Source organism: Salvelinus fontinalis, chromosome 4 (genome assembly GCF_029448725.1).
Source record: "Salvelinus fontinalis isolate EN_2023a chromosome 4, ASM2944872v1, whole genome shotgun sequence".
In the NCBI taxonomy this organism is placed as follows: domain Eukaryota; kingdom Metazoa; phylum Chordata; class Actinopteri; order Salmoniformes; family Salmonidae; genus Salvelinus; species Salvelinus fontinalis.
In genome coordinates, this window is record NC_074668.1 from 40,106,294 (window position 1) to 40,133,813 (window position 27,520).

At 43.4% G+C, this 27,520-nt stretch overlaps 1 protein-coding gene across 1 annotated transcript in view; it reads right to left on the reverse strand.

Annotated features, from left to right (window-relative positions):
- Positions 1-27,520, reverse strand: part of LOC129853765 (lysyl oxidase homolog 2B-like) — a 64,650-nt gene that overhangs the window by 31,154 nt on the left and 5,976 nt on the right. Inside the window, exons 2-4 of the mRNA XM_055920144.1 lie at positions 23,080-23,481; positions 22,142-22,317; positions 1,654-1,865 (exon numbers count right to left, since the gene is read on the reverse strand). Of these exons, the coding sequence (XP_055776119.1) occupies positions 1,654-1,865; positions 22,142-22,317; positions 23,080-23,440 (749 nt within the window). The 5' untranslated portion in view covers positions 23,441-23,481. The remainder of the gene's footprint in view (positions 1-1,653; positions 1,866-22,141; positions 22,318-23,079; positions 23,482-27,520) is intronic.

The following is a 27,520-nucleotide window of genomic DNA, read 5'->3' on the forward strand; positions in this document are numbered from 1 at the left end:
TAAATGTCCTGGATGGCAGGGAGCTTAGCCCTAGTGATGTACTGGGTCGTCCGCACCACCCTCTGTAGTTGAGGGAGATGCTGGCACCATTCTCTGACATCATCCCTGTAGAATGTATCATTGCTGTCAGTGATCAGGCCTACTAACGTCGTGTCGTCAGCAAACTTGATGATGGTGTTGGAGTCGTGCGTGGCCATGTAGTAGTGTGTGAACAGGGAGTACAGAAAGGGACTAAGCACAACCCCTTGGGGGGCCTGCGTGTTGAGGGTCAGCGCGTGGTGGAGGTGTTGTTGCTTACCCTCACCACCCGGGGTTGGCCCATCAGGAAGTCCAGGATCATAAAAAATCATGTGTTCTCTTTTGTGATGAATCACGCTTCACCATCTGGCAGTCCGACGGACGAATCTGGGTTTGGCAGATGCCAGGAGAACGCTACTTGCCCCAATGCATTGTGCCAACTGTAAAGTTTGGTGGAGGAATAATGGTCTGGGACTGTTTTTCATGGTTCAGGCTAGGCCCCTTAGTTCTAGTGAAGGGAAATCTTAACACTACAGCATACAATGAATTCTAGATGATTCTATGCTTCAAACTTCGTGGCAATAGTTTGGGGAAGGTCCTTTCCTGTTTCAACATGCCAATGCCCCCGTGCACAAAGTGAGGTCCATACAGGAATGGTTTGTCGAGATTGGTGTGGAAGAACTTGACTGGCCTGCACAGAGCCCTGACCTCAACACCATCGAACACCTTTGGGATGAATTGGAATGCAGACTGCGAGCCAGGCCTCATCGCCCAAAATCAGTGTCTGACCTCATTAATGATCTTCTGGCTGAATGGAAGCAAGTCCCCGCAGAAATGTTCCAAAATCTAGTGGAAAGCCTTTCCAGAAGAGTAGAGTTTGTTATAGCAGCAAAGGGGGAACAACTCCATATTAATGCCCATGATTTTGGAATGAGATGGTTAACGAGCAGGTGTTCATATACTTTTGGTCATGTAGTAGTGTATCATGTTTCAAAAAGGTGCGCGTTGCTCCAAAATATCCGACTCCACCCATGCGCACGTACACGTGCTAAATAATGGAGTGGAGTGAGTGGAGAGCTTAAGAGTCAAGGTTTCTGTGTCGTGTACCAATAATTAATCTTGACTAACATGAGGTATGGGTCTATTGCTGCTTTGCTGCACTGGGCCTAGGAGAGTAACTGGGAAAGTAAGTGTAAATGATACATTGACCGCCCCAGCCTTAATACATACATGTCTGAAGATGAATATAGGCCTGTGCTTGAACAAAACAAGGTCTCTCAAGTTGACATAATAAGCATTTTGCAAGAAAAACATACAGTATGCACAGTAGTGTCCTGTCCAGGGGTTGTACGTGTACATCAAGCGGCCTCACGCTACAGAAACAGGATATGGGCCATTCTGGCTCAGGCAAGGCGTACTTACTTATACGTGCAGTTGTCCTGCTCCATAACACTCCAATATAATGGACACTGCTGCAGCTGCCACGCCCCATCCATAGAGACGAATATAGTATTAATCTCTACACTCCCATCCCTTTAGCCAAGGACAGGAAGAAACAGAGGGAGCTCATGGTGGCCTTAAGTCCCAAAGGGGACAAAGAGGATTCAGTTAAGTAAAGTCCCGGCTCTCACTCACTTGTAGACTCTGGCGTTGTACTTCCTCTCTCCGGGGAAACCGAACATGCCACAGATGACTCTGCTGTTGTGCTTGGTCCACTCCACATCACAGATCTGCTTCCACTTCCCCCCGTCCTTCACCTCCACGTAGCCCTCCGTCACTGGGATGCGCTTGCGATATGACGACAGAATGGCCCGGATACGCACGTCCTCCACCTGAATGTTTAAACTCTGCGAACAAAAACGCAAATATTTGAGTATATGAGTGTCAGCTAATACAATATCTCTGCTATGGCTTTCAGTAATTGAATGAGCAAGGTATTGAGCATATCATATATATTAATATGTGGTAGGGTTAATTTCACATTCATAGGGGCATCTGTATTGTAAAAATATATTTCATTATAAATTATGGTCTCTTCCCCTGTGGTCCTCTATGGTCCTCTCTTACTCTATGGTCTTTTCCTTATCATCTTCAAAATAACCACTCCACATGTGAGTACATTTGGCCGTTTTCCCTTGTTACATAATCGTATACTGGAGGCAAGGCATCGACCCCCCCCCCCCTCGGCACTCTAATTGCATTCCCTCGTAAAGCCTCTACAGAATACCCAAATATTTTTACAATCCCATCTCCTAATTAATGACAGCTCAGACCCAGCTGTACTGCAACTGCTTGGCTTTTGAACAAGGATATCAAAGGAGTGACCATGGCAACTCATACAACACTTTCTAGTCACTTTTTAAAGGGTGTCACTGGAAAGATGCTGGTAGGTGACTAAAACCCAGTCTGGGGTCAAAACGTTGGCCTATTAAACACTTTCGTAGCATTTTACCAGTGTGCAGATTAACTTTTTGTTCTAGATAGAGAAAAACACCCACAAAGCATTATGATTGGTTGTAAAATCAATGGCAACTCTCCACCAAAGATCTTTCATTTACTGTAATATTACAAGAAATAAGATTTGAATATTGTTCCACTTATTGAACCATCTGTGGTGAGAGTGACATGCTGACTTGCCTGAGGTGTTTCTCTCTTCTCCTGCAAGCATTACCAGATCAATACTGTATCACTTCAAAGGCAGCGTATATCTGTCTACATGTCTGTCTGTGTCAAAAAGTAACTTGGAGACCTTCCTCTGTGATGCCTGTTGGGGGTTTGAATAAACAGCCTCTCTTCCAAAACCCCAACCCACATTCCTGCGCTACGTGAAAGTGTAGGCCATGGGCAACAGAGGAGAGGAGAGAAGTACTGTCTGATGGATATTTGTCTTTTCTTAGCGGATAGGCTGAGAAAGGTCTGGCTGAGAAACAAATCAAACCCAGGTCCTGTCCTCTCAGACCTAAAGCCATTGGCTTGTGTCTCAAATGGAACCCTATTCCCAATGTAGTGTACTACTTCTGACCAGGGCCCATAGGGCCAGTTACATCTCCATAAAAAGGTTTTCCTGAAACGTCATCGACATCATTCCACAGAAATGTTCAGATGCCACCGAACCACAGAGAAACTGAAAAAGATCTGTCTACTCTTTCCTCGACTGTTTTTTTCCAAAGATGACCACATTAACTCCAACAGTCCCACCATAGTGCTGGCGTGTTTTGGACTTCTAACCCCTTTAAAACATTGTGTGTTTAAGCTTCAGACTTCTGGGTTGTATCATTGGATTTGTCTCTTTTCTATTTCTTCTGCAACCATTGATACAGTACCAACCATTAGTCTGTGTGATTAATGGGGGCTGAGCTAAAGCGGTGTTTGTGAGAAAAGGGTGGATCCTGAAGGGGCCCGGGGCCAGGACTTTTTACAAAAACTTCTGTAGAATGTTTTGAGCTACAAACTATTTGACTATCTAAGAAAATCTAAGACTGTCATGAACACACAGGTAACATGTTTTGCTCTACGATGCTCACAAGGCTCACAATAATTGCTAAACGGTAAGGGGTTCTTCTACATAGAAAATAATAGGAAATCCCAGGAGTTTCGAGTTTCAAGTTTTATTAGTTGTATGTACAGGATACACATGGTATACACCGTCCAACTAAATGGTTACTTACAGGTTTTTTCTCAGCAATTCTACAACAATAAGAAATAAGAAAATATAATAATAGGAACATAAAGTAAATGGCTCAGTAGAATCAAATAAACATTTAAGCGTAGAGTGCATTCGGAAAGTATTCTGACCCCTTGAGTTTTCCCACATTTTGTTACGTTACAGCCTTATTCTAAAATGGATTACATATATTTTTTCCCTCGTCAATCTACACACACAAAACCCCATAATGACAACTCAAAAACAGGTTTTTAGAAATGTTTGCAAATGTATTAAAAATAAAAAACTGAAATATCACATTTGCATAAGTATTCAGACCCTTTACTCAGTACTTTGTTGAAGCCCGTTTGGCAGCGATTACAGCCTGGAGTCTTCTTGGGTATGACGCTACAAGCTTGGCACAACTGTATTTGGGGAGTTTCTCCCATTCATCTCTGCAGATCCTCTCGCTCTGTCAGGTTGGATGGGGAGCGTTGCTGCACAGCTATTTTCAGGTCTCTCCAGAGATGTTCGATCTGGGCCACTGGATACCTGTCCCGAAGCTACTCCTGCGTTGTCTTGGCTGTGGGCTTAGGGTTGTTGTCCTGTTGCAAGGTGAATCTTTGCCCCAAGCCTGAGGTCCTGAGCGATCTGGAGCAAGTTTTCATCAAGGATTTCTCTGTACTTGGCTCTGTTAATCTTTCCCTCGATCCTGACTAGTCTCCTGCCACTGAAAAACATCCCAACAGCATGATGCTGCCACCACCATGCTTCACCGTAGGGATGGTGCCAGGTTTCCTCTAGATGTTACGCTTGGCATTCAGGCCAAAGAGTTCAATCTTGGTTTCATCAGACCAGAGAATCTTGTTTCTCATGGTCTGAGAGTCGTTTAGGTGCCTTTTGTCAAATTCCAAGCAGGCTGTCATGTGCCTTTTACTGAGGACTGGCTTCCGTCTGGCCACTCCACCATCAAACGCCTGATTGGTGGAGTGCTGCAGAGATGTTTGTCCTTCTGGAAGTTCCTCCCATCTCCACAGAGGAACTCTGGAGCTCTGTCAGAGTGACCATAGGGTTCTTGGTCACCTCCCTGGACAATGCCCTTCTCGCCCGATTGCTCAGTTTGGCTGGGCGGCCAGCTCTAGGAAAAGTCTTGGTGGTTCCAAACTTCTTCCAATTAAGAATGATGGAGGCCACTGTGTTCTTAGGTACCTTCAATGCTGCAGAAATTGTTTGGTACCCTTCCCCAGATCTGTGCCTCGACATAATCCTTTCTCGGAAGTCTACAGACAATTCCTTCGAACTCATTGGCTTGGTTTTTGCTCTGACATGCACTGTCAACTGTGGGACCTTATATACAGTAGACAATTGTGTGCCTTTCCAAATCAATTTAATTAACCACAAGTGGACTGCAATCAAGTTGTAGAAACATCTCAAGGAGGATCAATGGAAACAGGATGCACCTGAGCTCAATTTCGAGTCTCATAGGAAAGGGTTTGAATACTTATGTAGGCAAGGTATTTCTGTTTTTTAATCTGTATACATTTAAAAATTGTATGATGGGATATTGTGTGGAGATTGCTGAGAATTTAAAAAACATTTTTTTTTAGAATAAGTCTGTAACATAACAAAATGTGGACAAAGGGAAGTGGTCTGAAAACTTTCAGAATGCACAGTAAGTATAATAGCGGAAGGCACAATTTATAGTCCAATATTTACACGTGTTTTGAGGAAGAGGGGATTGGGGGGGAAATTTTTAAATTGTGCAGTATTTAGCAATCATAAGAGTCTGGTTGCGGCAGTTTTGATATGTGTGTATCACGAAATGTATTTATGTGTACGTGTGCGTGTGTGAACAGCTCATGGCTCGGGTGTATGGGTGATGATGCTGCATGCCTTTCTCAGGCACCGTTTTGAGTAACTGTCCTGGATGGGTGGGTTCACTTTCCCAGTGATGCACTGAGCCGTCTTCACCAGCCGATTGAGGGCCTTGCGTTCGTGGACGGAGCAATTCCCGTACCAGGCCATGATGCAACCGGTCAGAACACTCTCGTGGTGCAGCGGTAGCATTTAGAGAGGACCTGGTGTGACATGCCAAATTTCTTCAGCTGCTGTTGCGCCCTCCTGACAAGAGTGGTGGTGTAGACACTTAGTGTCTCAGTGGAGGCTCCTTCGAGGAGGAAGGGGAGGAGCATCCTTCTCAGTGAATTTCATAAAAATAAAAATAGTGAAACATTAAAAAAGTCATAATTTTTAGATCAAACTAAATATATTCACGTCACCAAATTTTTATTTATTTTTTATTTTTTATTTATTTTACCGTTATTTTACCAGGTAAGTTGACTGAGAACACGTTCTCATTTGCAGCAACGACCTGGGGAATAGTTACAGGGGAGAGGAGGGGGATGAATGAGCCAATTGTAAACTGGGGATTATTAGGTGACCATGATGGTTTGAGGGCCAGATTGGGAATTTAGATAACGGATTAAAACACACTGTTTTGAAATGAAGGTCTACAGTAGCCTCAACAGCACTCTCTGGGGTAGCACCATGGTATAGCCAGAGGACAGCTATTTACCATCCTCTTCTGGGTACAATGAATTAAATAGAAAACCTAGGAGGTTAATGGTTCTCACCTCATGGTTCTCACCCCCTAGACTTACACAGTAATTATGATGACCTCCGGAGGACGTTCTCCAACCTATCAGAGCTCTTGCTGCATGAACTGACATGTTGTCCACCCAATCAAAGGATCAGAGAATGAATCTAGTACTGAAAGCATAAGCTACATATAGCTAGCAATGCAGTGCATAAAATGTGGTGAGTAGTTGACTCAAAGAGAGAGAAAGGCAATAGTTGAAGAGTTTTGAACAAATTAATTTATTCAAAATTTAAGTAGAAGCAGTAGAAAGAGAGAGAGAGCTAGCTATATTTTGTTGTATTTTTTTCACTTTCACTTAGCTAGCTAATGCAGCTAAACCCGCTGCATGATTGTAGCGGGTTTAGTTAGTAGCTATGTTGACTATGACGTTAGCTAATACGGTGACAACAATGTAGGCTTTGTGTAGCATTTAGTGTTTATGGTATGAAGGTTTAGTTTTGAAAGTTTTTTTCTCCTGGTCACAGACAGCTGTTGTTTTGTGCACTGAAGTCCACAAATTGTGGGAAAAGGTTAGAGGAGGAGAGCGCGTAGATGCGAGAAGGAATTATACAATGAGCAAAGTGATGATTCTGTTTGTATGTTTCAGCATGACAATATCCCCGTGCACAAAGCGAGGTCCATACAGAAATAGTTTGTTGCAATTGGTGTTGAAGAACTTGACTGGCCTGCACAGAGCCCTCACCTCAACCTCATCAAACACCTTTGGGATGAATTGGAATGCCTATTGCGAGCCAGGCCTAATCGCTTAACATCAGCGCCCGACCTCACTAACGCTCGTGGCTGAATGGAAGCAAGTCCCTGCAGAAATGTTCCAACATCTAGTGGAAAGCCTTCCCAGAAGAGTGGAAGGTGTTATAGCAGCAAAGGGGGACCAACTCCATATTAATACCCATGATTTTGGAATGAGATGTTCGACGAGCAGGTGTCCACAAACTTTCATTCATAGGCTAGGTTGTAGCAGCCTCATGATGGGTATAGCGGAAATTTGAGTATCTAAACCTATCAATGTTAATATAAAAGGCCATGCTGATAAAAAAAAAAAAATCCCCCCTAATCTTAAACAGCACCCGACCGCCACTGCAGTGTCTATAATACTGTAATAAGCTCACATAGTTGCTGTCACAAAGTTGTCACTGACCATGTGGAGATTCATTTCCCACTGAGCAAACTATTTCTGTACTTACAGCATTCATATAAATTCCTTTGTATCAGGTTCTTGCTCTGGAGGACCTTCTTTTTTCATTCCCATTTGTCAATAAAACGAAGGAATGCAACTCTTTATGTCAACTTGTTTTACATTCTACTTGTAGCCATGGTTGTCCTGAAAAGAACACGGTAAAACACTTCATTGTGAGGTTAAATATAAAAGGGCTGGACACGCTTATAAAAGAAAGTCAGATAAATGAAAAAGCCGATTTCTGCTTGGATCTCGGCAGTGATAGGATTAACCAGTGCGTGGAGAGATGCAGCATGCCGAGGATGTACAACGATCTGGGGGTTCCAACCCTGTGACATGACGACATGATAATTGAGGAAACTGTGGTGATAGCCACCTTGTCTGTTTTAGATTATCTGGTAGTATACTGTACTTTGAAGAAAGTCTGCCCAATAAAAACCAAGGTTGCCTCCCAAATGGCACGCTATTTCCCATGTAGTGCAGTTGCTTTTAACCAGGGCCCATAGCGACCGTCAAGCAGGATTCTCGCAGATAACAGACTTATCACCTCCTCCAGAACTTTACATTAATAGTGAACAGGTATAGTACTTAACATGAATAAAATGACCCGACTCCAAAACGTATTACAGAGATGAATACACAGATAGAAGATACAACTGCTCTGACAGGCACGATAGAATAAAAATACAATTTCCTCCCAACAGACTGGCCAAGACAAACACTATCACTAGCTAATAACTCTAACATACAGGATTTACCTGTACGGATGAAGCAGTCTCTCAAGCTGTACTTAAACCTAACAGTCTTACATAGAAGCCAGTCATCAAAATATTATTCTGAATACCCCTCCTCTTTAATTTGTTTTGCTGTTAAAAGAAAGGAGTGAACTTGTTCCACTAACTGAAACTCGCATGGCAACCCAACCTCCACCTTCCCTCCTTGCTATTGGGCACCCAACCCCTTTAATGATTGACTTCCTGTTTAGAGTTCAGGACTGCACTTTCCTCGGTGCCTCATTCAAATGTCTAGAAAATAAATGCCTGTTGATTGCAGCGGTGTTGTTGTAGAATAGCACAGCAGAAAAACAGCAGCCGGTGAGATACTTCTAACATATGTGGCTTGTTTCTATGCACTTTGGGGGAGAGGTTTCCAGGAATTGGCAGCGGGGGGGGGGGGGTGCAGCAGATGGAAAAGCCATTAGTGGGATGCGTCTTTGTGAGGAGGTAGAGAGAGGAGCAAAGGAGAGGAAGCTAGTGGCCCCTCTCTCTGACTGTCTCATTGTTGCTATCATCCGGAATCAATTAGTTCATCTATGATGTCTATATACAGTGGCTTGCGAAAGTCTTCACCACCCTTCACATTTGTCCTATGTTGTTGCCTTACAACCTGGAATTAAAATTGATTTTTTGGGGGGGGGTTGTATCATTTACACAACATGCCTACCACTTTGAAGATGCTAAATATTTTTTATTGGGAAACAAACAAGAAATAAGACAACAAAAAAAACAGAAAACTTGAGCGTGCATAACTATTCACCCCCCAAAGTCAATACTTTGTAGAGCCCCCCTTTGCAGCAATCTCAGCTGCAAGTCTCTTGGGATATGTTTCTATAAGCTTGGCACACCTAGCCACTGGTATTTTTGCCCATTCTTCAAGGCAAAACTGCTCCAGCTCCTTCAAGTTCCGCTGGTGTACAACAATCTTTAAGTCATACCACAGATTCTCAATTGGATTGAGGTCTGGGCATGGACTAGGCCATTAAAAGACGTTTAAATGTTTTCCCTTAAATCACTTGAGTGTTGCTTTAGCAGTATGCTTAGGGTCATTGTCCTGCTGGAAGGTGAACCTCCGTCCCAGTCTCAAATCTCTGGAAGACTGAAAACAGGTTTCCCTCAAATGTCCCTGCATGTAGCCATCTATCATTCATTCAATTCTGACCAGTTTCCCAGGCCCTGCCGATGAAACACATCCCCACAGCATGATGCTGCCACCACCATGTTTCGGGGTGATGAGAGGTGTTGGGTTTGCGCCAGACATAGCGTTTCCATTGATGACCAAAAAGCTAAATTTCTGTCTCATCTGACCAGAGTACCTTCTTCCATATGTTTAAAATCAAATCAAATTTTATTTGTCACATACACATGGTTAGCAGATGTTAATGCGAGTGTAGCGAAATGCTTGCGCTTCTACTTCCGACAATGCAGTAATAACCAACGAGTAATCTAACCTAACAATTCCACAACTACGACCTTATACAAACAAGTGTAAAGGGATAAAGAATATGTACATAAAGATATATGAATGAGTGATGGTACAGAACGGCATAGGCAAGATGCAGTAGATGGTATCGAGTACAGTATATACATATGAGATGAGTAATGTAGGGTATGTAAACATAAAAGTGGCATAGTTTAAAGTGGCTATTGATACATGTATTACATAAAGATGGCAAGATGCAGTAGATGATATAGAGTACAGTATATACATTATATTAAGTGGCATTGTTTAAAGTGGCTAGGGATACATTTTTTTATCAATTTCCATTATTAAAGTGGGCTGGAGTTGAGTCAGTATGTTGGCAGCAGCAACTCAATGTTAGTGGTGGCTGTTTAACAGTCTGATGGCCTTGAGATAGAAGCTGTTTTTCAGTCTCTCGGTCCCTGCTTTGATGCACCTGTACTGACCTTGCCTTCTGGATGATAGCGGGGTGAACAGGCAGTGACTCGGGTGGTTGTTGTCCTTGATGATCTTTATGGCCTTCCTGTGACATCGGGTGGTGTAGGTGTCCTGGAGGGCAGGTAGTTTGCCCCCAGTGATGCGTTGTGCAGACCTCACTACCCTCTGGAGAGCCTTACGGTTGTGGGCGGAGCAGTTGCCGTACCAGGCGGTGATACAGCCCGACGGGATGCTCTTGATTGTGCATCTGTAGAAGTTTGTGAGTGCTTTTGGTGACAAGCCAAATTTCTTCAGCCTCCTGAGGTTGGGGAGTCTCCCACATGCCTTTTGGTGAACACCAAATGTATTTGCTTATTTTTTTCTTTAAGCAATGGCTTTTTTCTGGACACTTCCGTAAATTTCAGCTCTGTGCAGTGTACAGCTTAGTGGTCCTATGGACAGATACTCCAATCTCCCCGCTGTGGAGCTTTGCAGCTCCTTCAGTGTTATCTTTGGTCTCTTTGTTGCCTCTCTGACTAATGCTCTCCTTGCCTAGTCTGTGAGTTTTGGTGGGCGCCCCTCTCTTGGCAAGTTTGTTCTGGTGCCATATTCTTTAACATTTTTAATAATGGATATAATGGTGCTCTGTGGAATGTTCAAAGTTTCTGATAATTTTTTATAACCCAACCCTGATCTGTACTTCTCCACAACTTTGTCCCTGACCTGTTTGAAGAGCTCCTTGGTCTTCATGGTGCCACTTGCTTGGTGCTTAGTGGTGTTGCAGACTCTGGGGCCTTTCAGAACAGGTATATATATATATATATACACACACACTGACACACACTGAGCTCATGTGACACTTAGATTGCACACAGGTGGATTTTATTTAACGAATTATGTGACTTCTGAAGGTAATTGGTTGCACCAGATCTTATTTAGGGGCTTCATAGCAAAGGGGTGAATACATTTGCACACATCAGTTTTCCATTTTAAATAAAACATTTTAAACAATTAATTTTTTAAATTTCACTTCACCAATGTGGACTATTTTGTGTAAGTCCATAACATGGAATCCAAATAAAAATCTATTTAAATTACAGGTTGTAATGCTACAAAATAGGAAAAACGCCAAGAGGGATAAATACTTTTGCAAGGCACTGTAGCAACATAATGACAATTAATTACAATGTAAATGAGAAAAGAATGTCTAAAAGTTTGTCAATCAAATATCCTCTTTCAGGAAACTCATTGAGCTGTGATTCTCTTTTGCTCCTGACTGCTCCGTGAAATCAATGCAGTGCATTTGTAGGCCTACCATTGGTAGTTGAAGAGAATATGTCATTCAACTAAACAAGTTTCAAACGAGGTCCCTTGGAATGAGACCAGACTGACTGTGTCATCCTAACCCTCCGGGCTTGAAGTTGAACAGAATGTAACTGCCATGAGTTGAGTGTTTCATCTCATTTTCTGGTGTCATAGACTGATTTAGAGCCATCTTACGCATTGACCACAGGACAGAAGAATCAGCCAACCCACTCTGCACACACTGGTTGAATCAACGTTGTTTCCACGTCACTTCAATGAAATGACAATGAACTAACGTGGAATAGGCATTGAATTGACGTCTGTGCCCAGTGAGAAAGGGCTAACACTGACAATTGCGGTATGTGTGAGGTTTATTATGTAGGCTACAATAGTCCATTCCCAGAATCATACACTAGAAAGTGCACTTGGGGCATTAGTTCTAACATGTTACAACCACAATGATGTTTGTTGCCCTTGAGAAATTAACTGAAATATGCCTTTCAAATGCAATTGAAACCAACAAGACATGCCAATGAAACATGATTTAAAAACAAATGCATCATCCAGATTCAAGTGCCACTTGCACTCACAGTACTGAGGCGCAATACTCTTTATAACACGAATGTCCGTTTGGAGCAACTAGACAATGGTGTGACTTAGTGTGTAATCTTGAATTTACCTACTTCTCATCCTCTCAGGCCAGACTGTAACCTCAAGCCTCCACCAAAACACAGTGCTAATGCAAAAACAATGGCCATGGAGCCTACAGCACATGGTTCCAATAGAGACCCTGAACTCCATTGACTTCTTACAGAAATCACCAAATATCCTTGTGAAACTGGGTTACATAGACATTCCAAGTCAGAGAACAAATCATTTCTGGAGAACATCACAACAGTATTGAGCTAAAGTGACTTCCTGGGATCAAGTTTGCCCCTCCCTGGGCTTGCTGCATTTGTTTCAAGATCACATGTGCTGTGCTGACTAGACCAGCACTGTTGGGAGCTGATTATTCTGCGAGCCACAACACAAATAGATGATTTGTCCTTTCCAGAAACAGTGTTTATGATGTGGCAGTGCAGGCAATTTACCTCACGTCTCTGTTTCACTTGTTCATGCTCCTTAGAAAACATTAAAAAGAGCCTTTGTTGACAAAGTGGAAACAGATGTTCCACAAAACTATTACAAATCCTGAAAAACTACAGTTTGACTTGTTTGGCTAAAGAAATAAGGCAATTATTACTTGTAGTCGAATCTGAGATGAACGACATTAATTGGAAGACGATGTCGTTAACTAGTACTGTGTGGCATTTATAAATTAGACACAGAAGTTCGTGGTTTGTGCCACACTGGCACAAACTCACACATTGACTGTGAAAACTAATCTTGATTTCCACAGCTATGAGTTGTAAGAGACTAAGGGCTACATTTTAGACTGTGTATCTCAGAGGATAAACTAAACATCCCATTCAGTTGAATTGTATTGTGGGAATGCAGTGCACTGGGGTGTAGACTTCTCATTGCTGTTACATGGCCAGAGAGCAATCCATCAGTTATGTGAGAAGTTCATTCAACTGTTCAAAATTCAAAGGTCAAATGACTTTTTCAACCCCACAGTAGTCAAGTTCTTGGGCCATTCCTATTAGGCTTGACATGGCACTTTACAGAACCCTACTATGATGACAAGGCCAGAGGTTTACAGAGGAAAAAGTGGTTGGTTTGACCTTAAGCCTGAGGGGAAAAACTGAGGTAATGAAGATGGAAGGGCCGTAAACTATTGCTTTGGGAGAAACAGTGTCTTTGTATACACTGTGTGTGTGTGTGTGTGTGTGTGTGTGTGTGTGTGTGTGTGTGTGTGTGTGTGTGTGTGTGTGTGTGTGTGTGTGTGTGTGTGTGTGTGTGTGTGTGTGTGTGTGTGTGTGTGTGTGTGTGTGTGTGTGTGTGTGTGTGTGTGTGTGTGTGTGTGTGTGTGTGTGTGTGTGTGTGTGTGTGTGTGTGTGTGTGTGTAACTATACTTGTCGGGACCAGAAGTCCCCTCAAGAATAGTAGATTAACAAAAATGTACCAACTGGGGACACAAGGTCAAATGCTATTTCAAGGAGGTTTAGGGTTAAGGTTAGAATTAGTGTTAGGATTCGAATTAGGTTCAGGGTTAGTTTTAGGGTTAGGGTTAGGAGCTAAGGTTAGGTTAAGGTTAGGTTTTCAGTTGAGGTTAGGGTTAAGGTAAGAGTATGGGTTAGGGTTAGGTTTAGGGTGAAGGTTAGGTTTTTGAATGGGACTGAATTGTGTCCCCCAACAAGGTTAGCTGTACAATGGTGAGTGAGTGAGTGAGTGAGAGACAGACAGATAAAATAATTTCAATCCCAATTAACATTAGGACAGATTTTACCTGTCTGCCACAGTAGCCCTGCCTCCACCTAGCCTTCCAGCCCCAGCTCATGTAACAGCATGGTAGGAGATTCCTCCAAACCAAAGGAGCAAAAACAAATGGAAGTCAATACATTTAGTAGAACAAGGTTGTTTCAAGGCATGTTACCACATAAATCATCGAACTACAATAAAATAAAATAAAACTACTCCTTTATGAACCACCATTACACCTTACTTTACTTTATATTACTTCCTTCAATAAACCTCAATCAACCACCTCTCTGGGGGACGTTTCAATAGCTGACGTTCAATTGAGACCACAAATTTGAACAACCAAGAATAAACTTCTTTCAGGCTGTATTCCTTCTAGGAGCCCACAGTACCCTGTTTGTTCCTTGTCGGATACAGAGTGCAGGCATGAATGCATCTCAAATGTTACCTAAATTGCTACTGCAACAGAACACATTGGTATGTACATAACGTCTGCACTGATAAATGCAGCTCAATGGTAAGCCAGCTAGGAAATGTACATAGCCAAGAATGACCTTTCATAAACACAGAGGAATGTTCAATGTTATATCTGGTTGGAGCAGAATGTAATGCATGTGCTTGATCACAGGTCAGACATCCCCACAAAAACACAAACCTCACCTCTAAATCATCTACAGTAAAAGCTGAACGGCAGTGAGAGGATACATTCCTAAGGATTATGGAGTAGGACAGGAGTTTTTGGGTACTAATCTTCATATACTGTCCCCAAAGTATATAGCTATGACTATAGCTGGGGGAAAATGGTGTGTGATAAACAGAAAATAAACAGAAAATGAATTCCTATTTAATAACAGTCTTAACAGAAAGCAAACAGTAACTTCTCAGAGGAGCACTGGATCAAATTAAATGTTATTTGTCACATGCATCGTCACACACTTCTTTGTCTTGCATAGAGGTTGTTAAGAGAGAGGGTGTTGTCCTGGCACCTCACTGCCAGGTCTCAGTCATCAGGCCTACCACCATCGTGTCATCAGCAAATTTAATGATGTTGGAGTCGTGCGCGGCCACGTAGTCGTGGGTGATCAGGGAGTACAAAAAGGGACTAATCACGCACCCGAAGGACCCCCGTGTTGAGGGTCAGCGTGGCAGGTGTGTTGTTGCCTACTCTCAGCATCTGGGGTCGGCCCATCAGGAAGTCCAGGATTCAGTTGCAGAGGGAGGTGTTCAGGCCCAGGGTCCTGAACCTAGTGATGAGCTTGGAGGGCACTCTGGTGTTGAACGCTGAGCTGTGGTCAATGAACAGCATTCTTACTTAGGTGCTCCTCTTGTCCAGGTGGGAGAGGGAAATGTGGAGTGCAATAGAGATTGCATCATCTGTGGGTCTGAAGGGGCGGTATGCAAATTGGAGTGGGTCCAGGGTGTTGATGTGAGCCATGAACAGCCTTTAAAAGCATTTCATGGCTACATATGTGAGTGCTACAGGGCGATAGTCATTTAGACAGGTTACCTTAGCTTTCTTGGGCACAGTGACTACGGTGGTCTGCTTGGAAAATGTAGCTATTACAGACTGGGTCAGGGAGAGGAGGAAAATGTCAGTGAAGACACTTGCCAGCTGGTCAGCGCATGCTCTGAGTACGCGTCCTGGTAATCCATCTAGCCCTGTGGCCTTGTGAATATTAACCTGTTTAAAGGCATTACTCACATCAGCTTTGAAGAGCGAGATCACACAGTCGTCTGGAACAGCTGTTGCTCTCATGCATGGTTCAGTGATGCTTGCCTCGAAGCGAGCCTAGAATGCATTTAGCTTGTCTAGTTGGCTCGCATCACTGGGCAGTTTGCGGCTGGGTTTCATTGGACCATTTCTGTATTGACCGCGTAACTGTTCATTCCTTTTTGAGTTTTTGCTTGTAAGCAGGTATCAAGAAGATAGAGTTATGGTCAGATTTGCCAAAAGGAGGGCTAGGGAGAGCCTTGTATGCGTTTCTGTGTGTGGAGTAAAGATGAGTTTTGTCGCCTATAGTTGAACAGGTGACATGCTGGTAAAAATTAGGTAAAATGGATTTCAGTTTCCCTGCATTAAAATCTCCGACCAACGAGAAGCGCCGCCTCTGGGTGTGCATTTTATTCTTTGCTTACGGCCCTATACAGCTTGTTGAGTACGGTCTGTGGTGGTAAACCAGCATTGGTTTGTGGTGGTAAATAGACAGCTACAAATATTTTGAGATTAAAACTCTATTGGTAAATAGTATGGTCTGCAGTTTACATACACTTAGGGTGGAGTCATTAAAACTCGTTTTTTAACCTCTCCATAAATGTATTGTTAACAAACTATAGTTTTGGCAAGTCGGTTAGGACATCTACTTTGTGCATGGCACAAGTAATTTTTCCAACAATTGATTAAAGACAGATTATTTCACTTATAATTCACTGTATCACAATTCCAGTGAGTCAGAAGTTTACTTACACTAAGTTGACTGTGCCTTTAAACAGCTTGGAAAATTCCAGAAAACGATGTCATGGTTTTAGAAGCTTCCGATAGGCTAATTGAACATCATTTTAGTCAATTGGTCCTGTGGGTGTATTTCAAGGCCTACCTTCAAATTCAGTGCCTCTTTGCTTGACATCCTGGGAAAATCAAAAATAAATCAGCCAAGACCTCAGATTCTTTTTTTTCTTTTTTTAGACCTCCACAAGTCTGGTTCATCCTTGGGAGCAATTTCTAAACGCCTGAAGGTACCACGTTCATCTGTACAAACAATAGTACGCTATTATAAACACCATGGGACCACGCAGCCGTCATACCGCTCAGGAAGGAGACGCGTTCTGTTTCCTAGAGATTAACGTACTTGGGTGCGAAAAGTGCAAATCAATCCCAAACAACAGCAAAGGACCTTGTGAAGATGCTGGAGGAAACAGGTACAAAAGTATCTATATCCACAGTAAAATGAGTCCTATAGACATAACCTGAAAGGCCGCTCAGCAAAGTAGAAGCCACTGCTCCAAAACCGCCATAAAAAAGCCAGACTACGGTTTGCAACTGCACATGGGGACAAAGATCGTACTTTTTGGAGAAATGTCCTCTGGTCTTATGAAACAAAAATAGAACTGTTTGGCCATAAAGACCATTGTTATGTTTGGAGGAAAAAGAGGGAAGCTTGCAAGCCGAAGAACACCATCCCAACAGTGAAGCATGGGGGTGGCAGCATCATGTTGTGGGGGTGCTCTGCTGCAAGAGGGACTGATGCACTTCACAAACAGTTGGCATCACGAGGAAGGAAAATGATGTGGATATATTGAAGCAAAATCTCAAGACATCAGTCAGGAAGTTAAAGATTGGTCGCAAATGGGTCTTCCAAATGGACAATGACCCCAAGCATACTTCCAAAGTTGTGGAAAAATGGCTTAAGGACAACAAAGTCAAGGTATTGGAGTGGCCATCACAAAGCCCTGACCTCAATTCCATAGAAAATGTATGGGCAGAACTGAAAAAGTGTGTGCGAGCAAGGAGGCCTACAAACCTGACTCAGTTACACCAGCTCTGTCAGGAGGAATGGGCCAAAATTCACCCAACTTATTGTGGGAAACTTGTAGAAGGCTACCTGAAACGTTTGACCCAAGTTAAACAATTTAAAGGCAATGCTACCAAATAATAATTGAGTGTATGTAAACTTCTGACCAACGGGGAATGTGATGAAAGAAATACAAGCTAAAATAAATAATTTTCTCTACTATTATTCTGACATTTCACATTCTTAAAATAAAGTGGTAATCTTAAATGACCTAAAACAGGGCATTTTTACGAGGATTAAATGTCAGGAATTGTGAAAAACTGAGTTTAAATGTATTTGGCTAAGGTGTATGTAAACTTACGACTTCAACTGTATCTAGATACATAGGCTTCAATACGATACATTTTACTTTGAAACTATTTGGTTTGTTTAGAGAACGAATCAATGCGCTTCGGTTCGATGCATTTGTGTGTGTGTGTAAATTATGTATGTCTATGGTGTATGTACTATGTAGGCACCTGAGCTGAGCCATAAGGTAGACTAGGCATCTACCACCCGACTACCACTATCATATAAGGGGGGCAATGCAGCCTATGTTTTTTGTCGCCCCACTTTGGTTGTGAAATCACCATCACCCACTAATTAACCTGTCATTTTTGCAGATTAAGTGTTTGAGCTAGTAATGTATCACTATTGTTTCTAAATTAGCCATGACATGTTTTGACCGTTTGAAAGATTTATGGAGTGAGCTTCTTTTCTGTCCTTGTATGAAATGATCAACTTTACTCAGTATATCTAAAAAAAAACGACCACATACGCAGATTGTTTAAAGCAAAATGATCAAAACTATTGCTGATGGTGAACCTGAACAATTGAAATACAATCTATTGTAAGCCCCCCTTCAGCAGATATAGCCAGATTATAGTTGTGTCTGCGGTAGGTTACATTTATTCCGGTAAAGCACAATTTTCAACAGTGCATAGATAACAATAACCTAGCAAATTACATAAGTTGACACTTACCTAATAAAGCCTAATATCAAGCCATTTTAGCATTTGAATGCTGAAGGTGCCGGCAGATCAGGAACAGGATGGCCTCCCTCACGTTGGTCAATGCACAAAGCCGGTAGTGCAATAGTTTGACTAGGCTACTGATATTGCCTGGGGTTCTTCTGCATGCAAAATGACTTGTAGCTTAGTTCAACACTGAAGGAGAGGCGCATCAGTTGTCACAAAAGATGAGAGGTATTTTCGAAGGTAGAAATAATTTAATAATAATAAAAAGTGAACTGGTGATTAGTAACATTTGAATCCATTTTCTGACCGATGCATGCTACATTGGGATCGCTTTGGGGTCCGCGTACCGATGTACTCGCATCTTACACATTTGAATCGGGGACCAATGTGAGTCGTTACATCCCTACAGCTTATCATGAGGTATTCTTACTAAGGCGAGCAAAAGCTCGAGATGTCCATTACATTAGAGATTGTGCACTAGCTTTTGTTAACAAAGAGACACACCCCTCCCCCCTCCGTCTCACCCAAGGATGCTGACTCATTGAAGTAGAAATTGTCATCCAAATCGAGGTTAGTGATCGCTGTTCTGATGTCCAGATGCTGTTTACGGTCATAGGAAATGATGACAGAGACATTATGTACAAAAAAAGTTACGATCAGATTTAAAAACACACAAAATTGCAGAATTGGTCAGGAGTCTGTAAAACGGCTGTTATCTACGCCTAATCATCACCAAATTTCTGACCGGGCATGCAGGGAATGTGTTCAGGTACCCCGATCTCCATTGGATTTTATTAGTAACTCTCACACAGATAGCATGTGAGCATGGCATAACTAATGTCAAAATGTGTAGAACTGCAGGAAATTCGTTTTAAAACTTCAAACGTTTCTCTGCCACATTGCAAAATGTGAAGAATTGCAGAAATGTTGCTTTTAAACTAAATGTTTAGAATTCCTGGGAAAAAAATGGAACACCACAAAAAAATATATCCACTGCCAAGAGGGGGACACTAAATCGTTTTGCCTGCGATTTGGGGGGGGCCTCCACACCAAATCTCGCTTTGGGCCCCCAAAGGCACTCCGTGCAAGATTCAGGTTTCACCTCTCTCTTAACTAACTCCTTGAAACTTTTTCTTTGTGGTTTCTTTGTGGTTGACTTGCCAGCTATTGTCGTTAAGTCATTGCATGTGCCCCACGATGAAAGGGCAACAGTGCCTCTAAATCAGTGGTCACCAACCGGTCGATCGCCAAGGCATTCCTAGTCGATCACCAAACATTTCTGTAAAACCCTCAACGACAAAGCCTTTCAATTCTTTTATATTTGTTTCACGTTGTTGGCAGTAGGTGCCCTTGATTCAGCAGCCCTAGCACAGCCCTCCCTCCTCTCAGACTGACCATCAGATGCAGGCCATCAGTCCATTGAAATAAAACAATAAAAAGGATTATGCTCACTCAACTGTGCCTCACAAGTAATACAACAAATTATCTATTACCAGTGTGATCATATACCTACATTTTTTAAAAATATAATAACAAAATGGTCTGAGAAGAACAACATTGGCAGGGTCAATTATACCATAGCCAATATGCAGTGATAATGTATTGAGCCTATAGCCTACTGCAAAAACCTCATTGCTACAGAACTGTTTTTAATAGGTTAACGTGGCACAGGCTTAAGTTTTTTGAGTCATGTTTAAAAAAAAAATCTGAGCGTTAGATCTCAGCTTGCATTTTGACTCGGAAAGTGATCTTGACTCAGAAAAGGTTGGTGAACACTGCTCTAAACTCTAAAATGTGGGCGGAAATGTTCCCAGCCAAAGCCCCTACTTTGAGTCCCCATACCTCTCTCATCATCCCCCACCACAGAACCACACTAGTCTGTCCTCATTGCTAACATTAGACTATGTATGTCCCAAATGGCACCCTATTAACTACATAGGGAAAAGGATGCCATTTGGAATCTGTGTGGAGGGCTTTGCCTAAGCCTGGCTGTGTTTCACAGAGCTTCTGTGTGGAGCTAGCCACACGTGCCCCACGTCTTAGTGAATGGAAAAGCTGACTCTGATATTCTCTCAGTAAATATCACAGCTGGAGAGATCACAAAGGGCTGAGTTCATACGTCTAGACCTCTACAGCACTGCTCTCTGGATCCTCATCATCTCTATCAGAGGTGGCATCACAGGTCTCAGAGTGGTGTGGCGGACAAAAACTTCTGGGGCCCGTAGTTCTTCCTTATCTGGTAACCTCACCAGGTAAAACCTTACAAGGTATGACGTGATTAATCTGCTGTAAAAAGGTTTAATATGGGCTATGATAGAACCAGTTTTTTTAATCAGGTCACATGGTTTTTAAAAAAACTCCTGGAAAAACTCCTGGCCTTGGGGAGGATGAAAACCCTGTCAAACTGCAGCAACCTTGTACTTGTTTGTATTACTACACAAACACAGAGAAAGCAACACGATTAGACAATAAAACTCACAGGGCCGAGCTTGATTTATGTAGGTTTGCATCGGTTAGTCCGGCCCTATGCAACTGTAGGCCTAATTCAAAATTAACTCACAGTCTATGTCAGCTATTGTGTTTTATTGACTAATTCCAGTTAATCATTTCGGATTGAAAAAGTCTAGGTAGCCTATTCAGCCCAAGTTTGAAAATAAACCAAATTTGATCCACATTCACATTTTCAGACAAACAAATTGACTATAAATACACTATGTTACCGCTTCGTTTACGCTGGCCAGAGGGACAGGGCGCATAGTAGGCTAGACTAAGACTATGCAGCTGCTGTTTTTTTATTTGATTATTTAACCTCTAAGTTCTTAATTACAGAACAACAGATTTTTACCTTGTCAGCTCGGGGATTCGATCTAGTAACCTTTCGGTTACTTTCCCAACGCTCTAACCACTAACCTGCCCCCCCAAAAAAGAAAAAAAATGCTTCTGATTAAATCACCATGGGAGCATACCCGAGTTGAGGACATTTCTTTTATCTTTGATATGTTCTTCTGTCCTGCACCTGATGTGAATATTTGGATGTTGGATGTGCATATTTTTCAATGGACAAAAAAAAACAGAATCACCCTGAGGCATCCAGCTGTTACTCTACTGTGCTGTCTGTCATCACTTGATTTCAGAGACATTTTAAAAATGGAAACTTATGGTTTGAGCTGAAACTCAGAGAGCTCTGGTCTGCACTCCCCTCATAAGATTGGTATGTGAACTCGAGGGCCTGCAGAGTGAGCAGAACAGCAAGATAACACTCTGCAATTAGCTGTAGGCTTGTAGGACATACTTCCATGAGGTGCGCAAATGAAGCCTTTAAGAGTCCAGCAGGATTACACAGACAGTTGTGAGTGCAACACCTATGATTACTTATTTAGTTAGTTACCAGTAGCCTCACTCTCTTTGAAAAACTTCACGTGGGCTCGTGCACATGACTGTAAAGTCATCATTGGGTTCACAATTTAGTTTTGGCTTGACTATTCACTTTTTTTGAAAGCCACATGTACGTAATACTTAGACGCTGTCAAAAGGTGTGTCTTCACTCACTGCACAGAACAGCTCAATAAAACCAGCTGTGAGGGCTTTCTCTGACGAGCAGTCAGGAACCAAATGTTCTGGCCCAGTGTCAACATTTCAGTCAACAACGTCAACCAAAATCAAGTGTCTTTGGGGCCGTTTCCTGAACACAGATTAAGCCTCGTCCTTTTTCTGTCCAGGATTAGCTTTAATCTGTGTCTAGGAAACCACCCCTTTGTGTCTAACTAAGGCGGGCTTTCTAGAAGGTAGATCGTTTACCTGCACATTATTGGCCATGGTGTTGATGAATTTAAATCCCGGGATCCTCTTGTCACTGCACACCACACCTACGTCCTCTGTGTGCTTGCAGTCGGACACACCGATCCCGTTGGAGGTGCACAGGGCCAGGCTCTTCTCTTTCCCAGTGCACTGGACATTGTCAAACCAGATGCGTCCTGAAAAACATCAGGATTCTGAACACATTGTGGATACATCATAAAGAACTCTGTGGGGATAAATCTTTCTTTCACCTGACCAGTTGTCGCCAGCTTGGTCAAACAGCCAAGCGACTTTGGAAAAGTGGACTGGACACTGACAGCAATTATGCTGCGGAGATTGTACGTACACTGACTACCTTATCCCTAACATATCTACGCTACAGATGTGCCTTATTCATTTTGGTAAAAGTTGAGTCAGAACGTAGACAAAGAGCACTACCGGTAATCCAAAACGTCCAGCATTTATTCATGGTAAAGCCGGTCTGTCAGTGAAATATGTCAGAATAAACATAAATCCAAATGGCCTACTGAAAAGTTTCACTGGGAAAATTGGTTAAAACTGGCCAATAAAAAAACATCCCTTAAAATAGTCAATTATTTCCCCTTCCCCTTATCATTACACATAAAGGTTTGAAGTGGCCTCCCGGGTGGCGCAGTGGTCTAGGGCACTGCATCGCAGTGCTAGCTGCGCCACCAGAGTCTCTGGGTTCGCGCCCAGGCTCTGTCGCAGCCGACCGCAACCGGGAGGTCTGTGGGGCGACGCACAATTGGCATAACGTCGTCTGGGTTAGGGAGGGTTTGGCCGGTAGGGATATCCTTGTCTCAGTATGTAAAATGTAATAAAATGTATGCACTCTACTGTAAGTCGCTCTGGATAAGAGCGTCTGCTAAATGACTAAAATGTAAATGTAAATGAAAGTGCAATAACGGACATCTTACCCTCTCCTTTCCCATATTTAGAGGATGGAGACCAGGAGACAGCCTCCAGGTAGCCCAACTCCCTGCACACCACCTGGGCAGAATGGATGGAGAAGTCATCATCACAGACTGTGCCCCACTCGCCATCATAGAAAACCTCCACGCGCCCCTCGTTGTGCTTGCGCTTGTCCCCTGCCAAACGCAGCTGTATCCTGGGTGTGTCAGGTGGCAGCTCCGGGGCACTGTACTGCTCCTGCTCGGGCTCTGGGTAGCCCTGTGGATAGCCGTGTGGGTAGCCTAGGTGTTCGTACTGGGCCCGGCACAGTTCTAACAGGCCCAACAGGATGGTGAAGCAGCAGGGGAGCGACCAGGCGGCCAGCATGGTGGTGTCTGTCAAATCAGTCAGTAGACAGAAGAGGTTATCTATGGGAGAGTAGGCAGAGATTAGGAAAATAACATTACCCATTTAAAATTCCTTTGGCTACTTGTCATATGGTTTTTCACAGGGAGACAGCCTGGGGGTTTGGAATTCAGGATTGCAGCAAAGGAGATTAATAAGGGCAGCAAGTGCTTCACCTACATTCAAAGAATTACCGTAACGCCAATTGACCCTTAGCTAAGCCCCTCTTGGTTACTGTTGCAACCTCGGACAACATTTTCCCAGGAAGTCCAATTCACCACTCAAACCACAGGTAAAATCCACCCAATGATCTCAAACTGTGTTTTAAAAACACAATGAAATTAAACACAGACCACCCCTTGCTAATCAGGAGACAATCGGGTATGTTGTGGTGGACTGTCATTACAATTGCTTCACCGGAACCACGTAAATTATGCTTGCAGTGTATTTAGCCACTGAATAGCTCGGCATTCGCTGTCAGCAAGCAGTCACAGCTACGAACCACTTTTGGAGCTAACAAGTGGAGGTGGGTGGTGACACCCTACAAGTAACACATTACATGTACTTAAAGGCTCATTGCAATCAAAAAACTTGATTGTGCTGTGTTTTATATATATTTCCACACTATGTGTTTGGACCACCTTTACTCCACACACACAGAGACGCAAACAAAGCTCTCCCTCGCCCTCCATTTGGCAAAGCTGACCATAATTCTATCCTCCTAACTCCTGCTTACAAGCAAAAATTAAAGCAGGAAGCACCAGTGACTAGATCAATAACAAAGTGGTCAGATGTAGCTTAGCATCTGCTTCAGGACTGTTTTGCTAGCACAGACAGGAATATGTTCTGGGATTCCTCCGATGGCATTGAGGAGTACACCACATCAGTCATTGGCTTCATCAATAAATGCATCGATGACGTCGTCCCCACAGTTACTGTACGTACATACCCCAACCAGAAGCCATGGATTAAAGGCAACATCCGCACTGAGCTAAAGGCCGGAGCGCCGCTTTCCAGGAGTGGGACTCTAACCCGGAAGCTTATAAGAAATCCTGCAATGGCCTCTGACGAACCATCAAACAGGACTAAGATTGAATCGTACTGCACCAGCTCTGACGCTTGTCAGATGTGGCAGGGCTTGCAAACCATTACAGACAACAAAGGGAAGCACAGCCGAGAGCTGCCCAGTGACACGAGCCTACCAGACGAGCTAAACAACTTCTATGCTCGCTTCGAGGCAAATAACACTGAAACATGCATGAGAGCACCATCTGTTCCAGAAGACTGTGTGATCACACTCTCCGCAGCCGATGTGAGTAAGACCTTTAAACCGGTAAACATTCACAAGGCCGCAGGGCCAGACGGATGACCAGGACGTGTACTGCGAGCATGCGCTGACCAACCGGCAAGTGTCTTCACTGGGGGCCTCCCGGGTGGCGCAGTGGTCTAGGGCACTGCATCACAGTGCTAACTGCGCCACCAGAGTCTCTAGGTTCGCGCCCAGGCTCTGTCGCAGCCGGCCGCGACTGGGAGGTCCGTGGGGCGACGCACAATTGGCATAGCGTCGTCCGGGGTAGGGAGGGTTTGGCCAGTAAGGATATCCTTGTCTCATCGCGCTCCAGCGACTCCTGTGGCGGGCCGGGCGCAGTGCGCGCCAACCAAGGGGGCCAGGTACACGGTGTTTCCTCCGACACATTGGTGCGGCTGGCTTCCGGGTTGTAGGCGCGCTGTGTTAAGAAGCAGTACGGCTGGTTGGGTTGTGCTTCGGAGGACGCATGGCTTTCGACCTTCGTCTCTCCCGAGCCCGTACGGGAGTTGTAGCGATGAGACAAGGTAGTAATTACTAGCGATTGGATACCACGAAAATTGGGGAGAAAATGGGATAAAAAAAAAAATTAAAAAAAAGTGTCTTCACTGACATTTTCAGCTTCTCCTTGTCCGTGTCTGTAATGCCAATATCTTTTAAGCAGACCACCATAGTGCCTGTGCCCAAGAACACTAAGGTAACCTGCCTAAATGACTACCGACCCATAGCACTCACATCTCTAGCCATGAGGTGCTTTGAAAGGCTGGTCATGGCTCACATCAACACCATTATCCCAGAAACCCTAGACCCACTCCAATTTGCATACCGCCCAAACAGATCCACAGATGATGCAATCTCTATTGCACTCCACACTGCCCTTTCCCACCTGAACAAAAGGAACACCTATGTGAGAATGTTATTCATTGACTACAGCTCAGCGTTCAACACCATAGTGCCCTCCAAGCTCATCAATAAGCTAAGGACTCTGGGACTGAACACCTCACTCTGCAACTGGATCCTGGACTTCCTGATGGGCCGCCCCCAGGTGGTAAGGGTAGGTAACAACACATCTGCCAAGCTGGTCCTCAACACAGGGGCCCCTCAGGGGTGCGTGCTCAGTCCCCTCCTGTACTCCCTGTTCACTCATGACTGCACGGCCAGGCACAACTCCAACACCATCATTAAGTTTGCCGATGACACAACAGTGGTAGGCCTGATCACTGACAACGACGAGACAGCCTATAGTGAGGAGGTCAGAGACCTGGCCGTGTGGTGCCAGGACAACAACCTCTCCCTCAACGTGATCAAGACAAAAGAGATGATTGTGGGCTACAGGAAAAAGAGAACCAAGCATTCCCCCATTCTCATCGACAGGGCTGTAGTGGAGCAGGTTGAGAGCTTGGTGTCCACATCAACAAACTAACATGGTCCAAAGCACACAAAGACAGTCGTGAAGAGGGCACAACAAAACCTATTACCCCTCAGGAGACTGAAAAGATTTGGCATGGGTCCTCAGATCCTCAAAAGGTTCTACAGCTGCACCATCAAGAGCATCCCGACTGGTTGTATCACTGCCTGGTGGAAACTGCTCGGTCTCCGACCGCAAGGCACTGCAGTGGGTAGTGCGAACGGCCCAGTACATCACTGGGGCCAAGCTTCCTGCCATCCAGGACCTCTATACCAGGCATAAGCCACAAGACTCCTGAACACCTAACCAAATGGCTACCCAGCCTATTTGCATTTCTCCCCCATCCTCTTTTACATCACTGCTATTCTCTGTTGTTATCATCTATGCATTGTCACTTTAAAACCTCTACCTACATGTACATATTACCTCAACTAACCGGTGCCCTGCACATTGACTCTGTACAGGTACCCCCCTGTATATAGTCTCGCTATTGTTATTTTACTGCTGCTCTTTAATTACTTGATACTTTTATTTCTTATTCTTATCCATATTTTTTTAACTGCATTGTTGGTTAAGGGCTCATAAGTAAACATTTCACTGTAAGGTGAACCTGTTGTATTCGGCACATGTGACAAATAAAATTTGATTTGAAACATACTGTAAAATTGTGAACATGATAATAATGCCCCTTTAGTATAAGAGCTACATGAAAAGACCGCCAGAAATTTCTGCTTGTTTTGGTGGGAGGGAGCTTTGGCCTTCCATGGTGACATCACCATGTGATAAATTAGTTAATAGACCAATAAGAATAGAGTTCCAAACCTCTCTGCCAATAACAGCAAATTATCAGTTTCCCCTCCCCACTGAAACCACACCAAGACATCCTAGCAAAATTCTTGCTTGAGAAAATGCTTTTTGCTAAGAAAACAATTGTATACTTTTGTTTCAAAGTAGATTTGTTTAAGACTACCAAGAATCACTCCGTGTGACCCTGATTTACCCCACTGCAAAAAAAGGTTTTGGGAGGAACTAGTACTTTTCTAGTTCTCTCTGTGGACTGTACTTGTAATCTTACTCTGCTAAATTTGACCAAATCCATTCAGTTACATAGATTTATATGATTAAACAGTGCATTCGGAAAGTATTGAGACCCCTTGACTATTTCAACATTTTGTTACATTTCAGCCTTATTCTAAAATGTATGAAATAGTTTTTTTCCCTCATCAATCTACACACAATAACCCATAAAAAAATTATATATTTTGGCAAATGTATTAAAAATAAAACCCGAAAATATCACATTGACATTTCTTTTTTTGTATTCAGACCCTTTACTCAGTACTTTGTT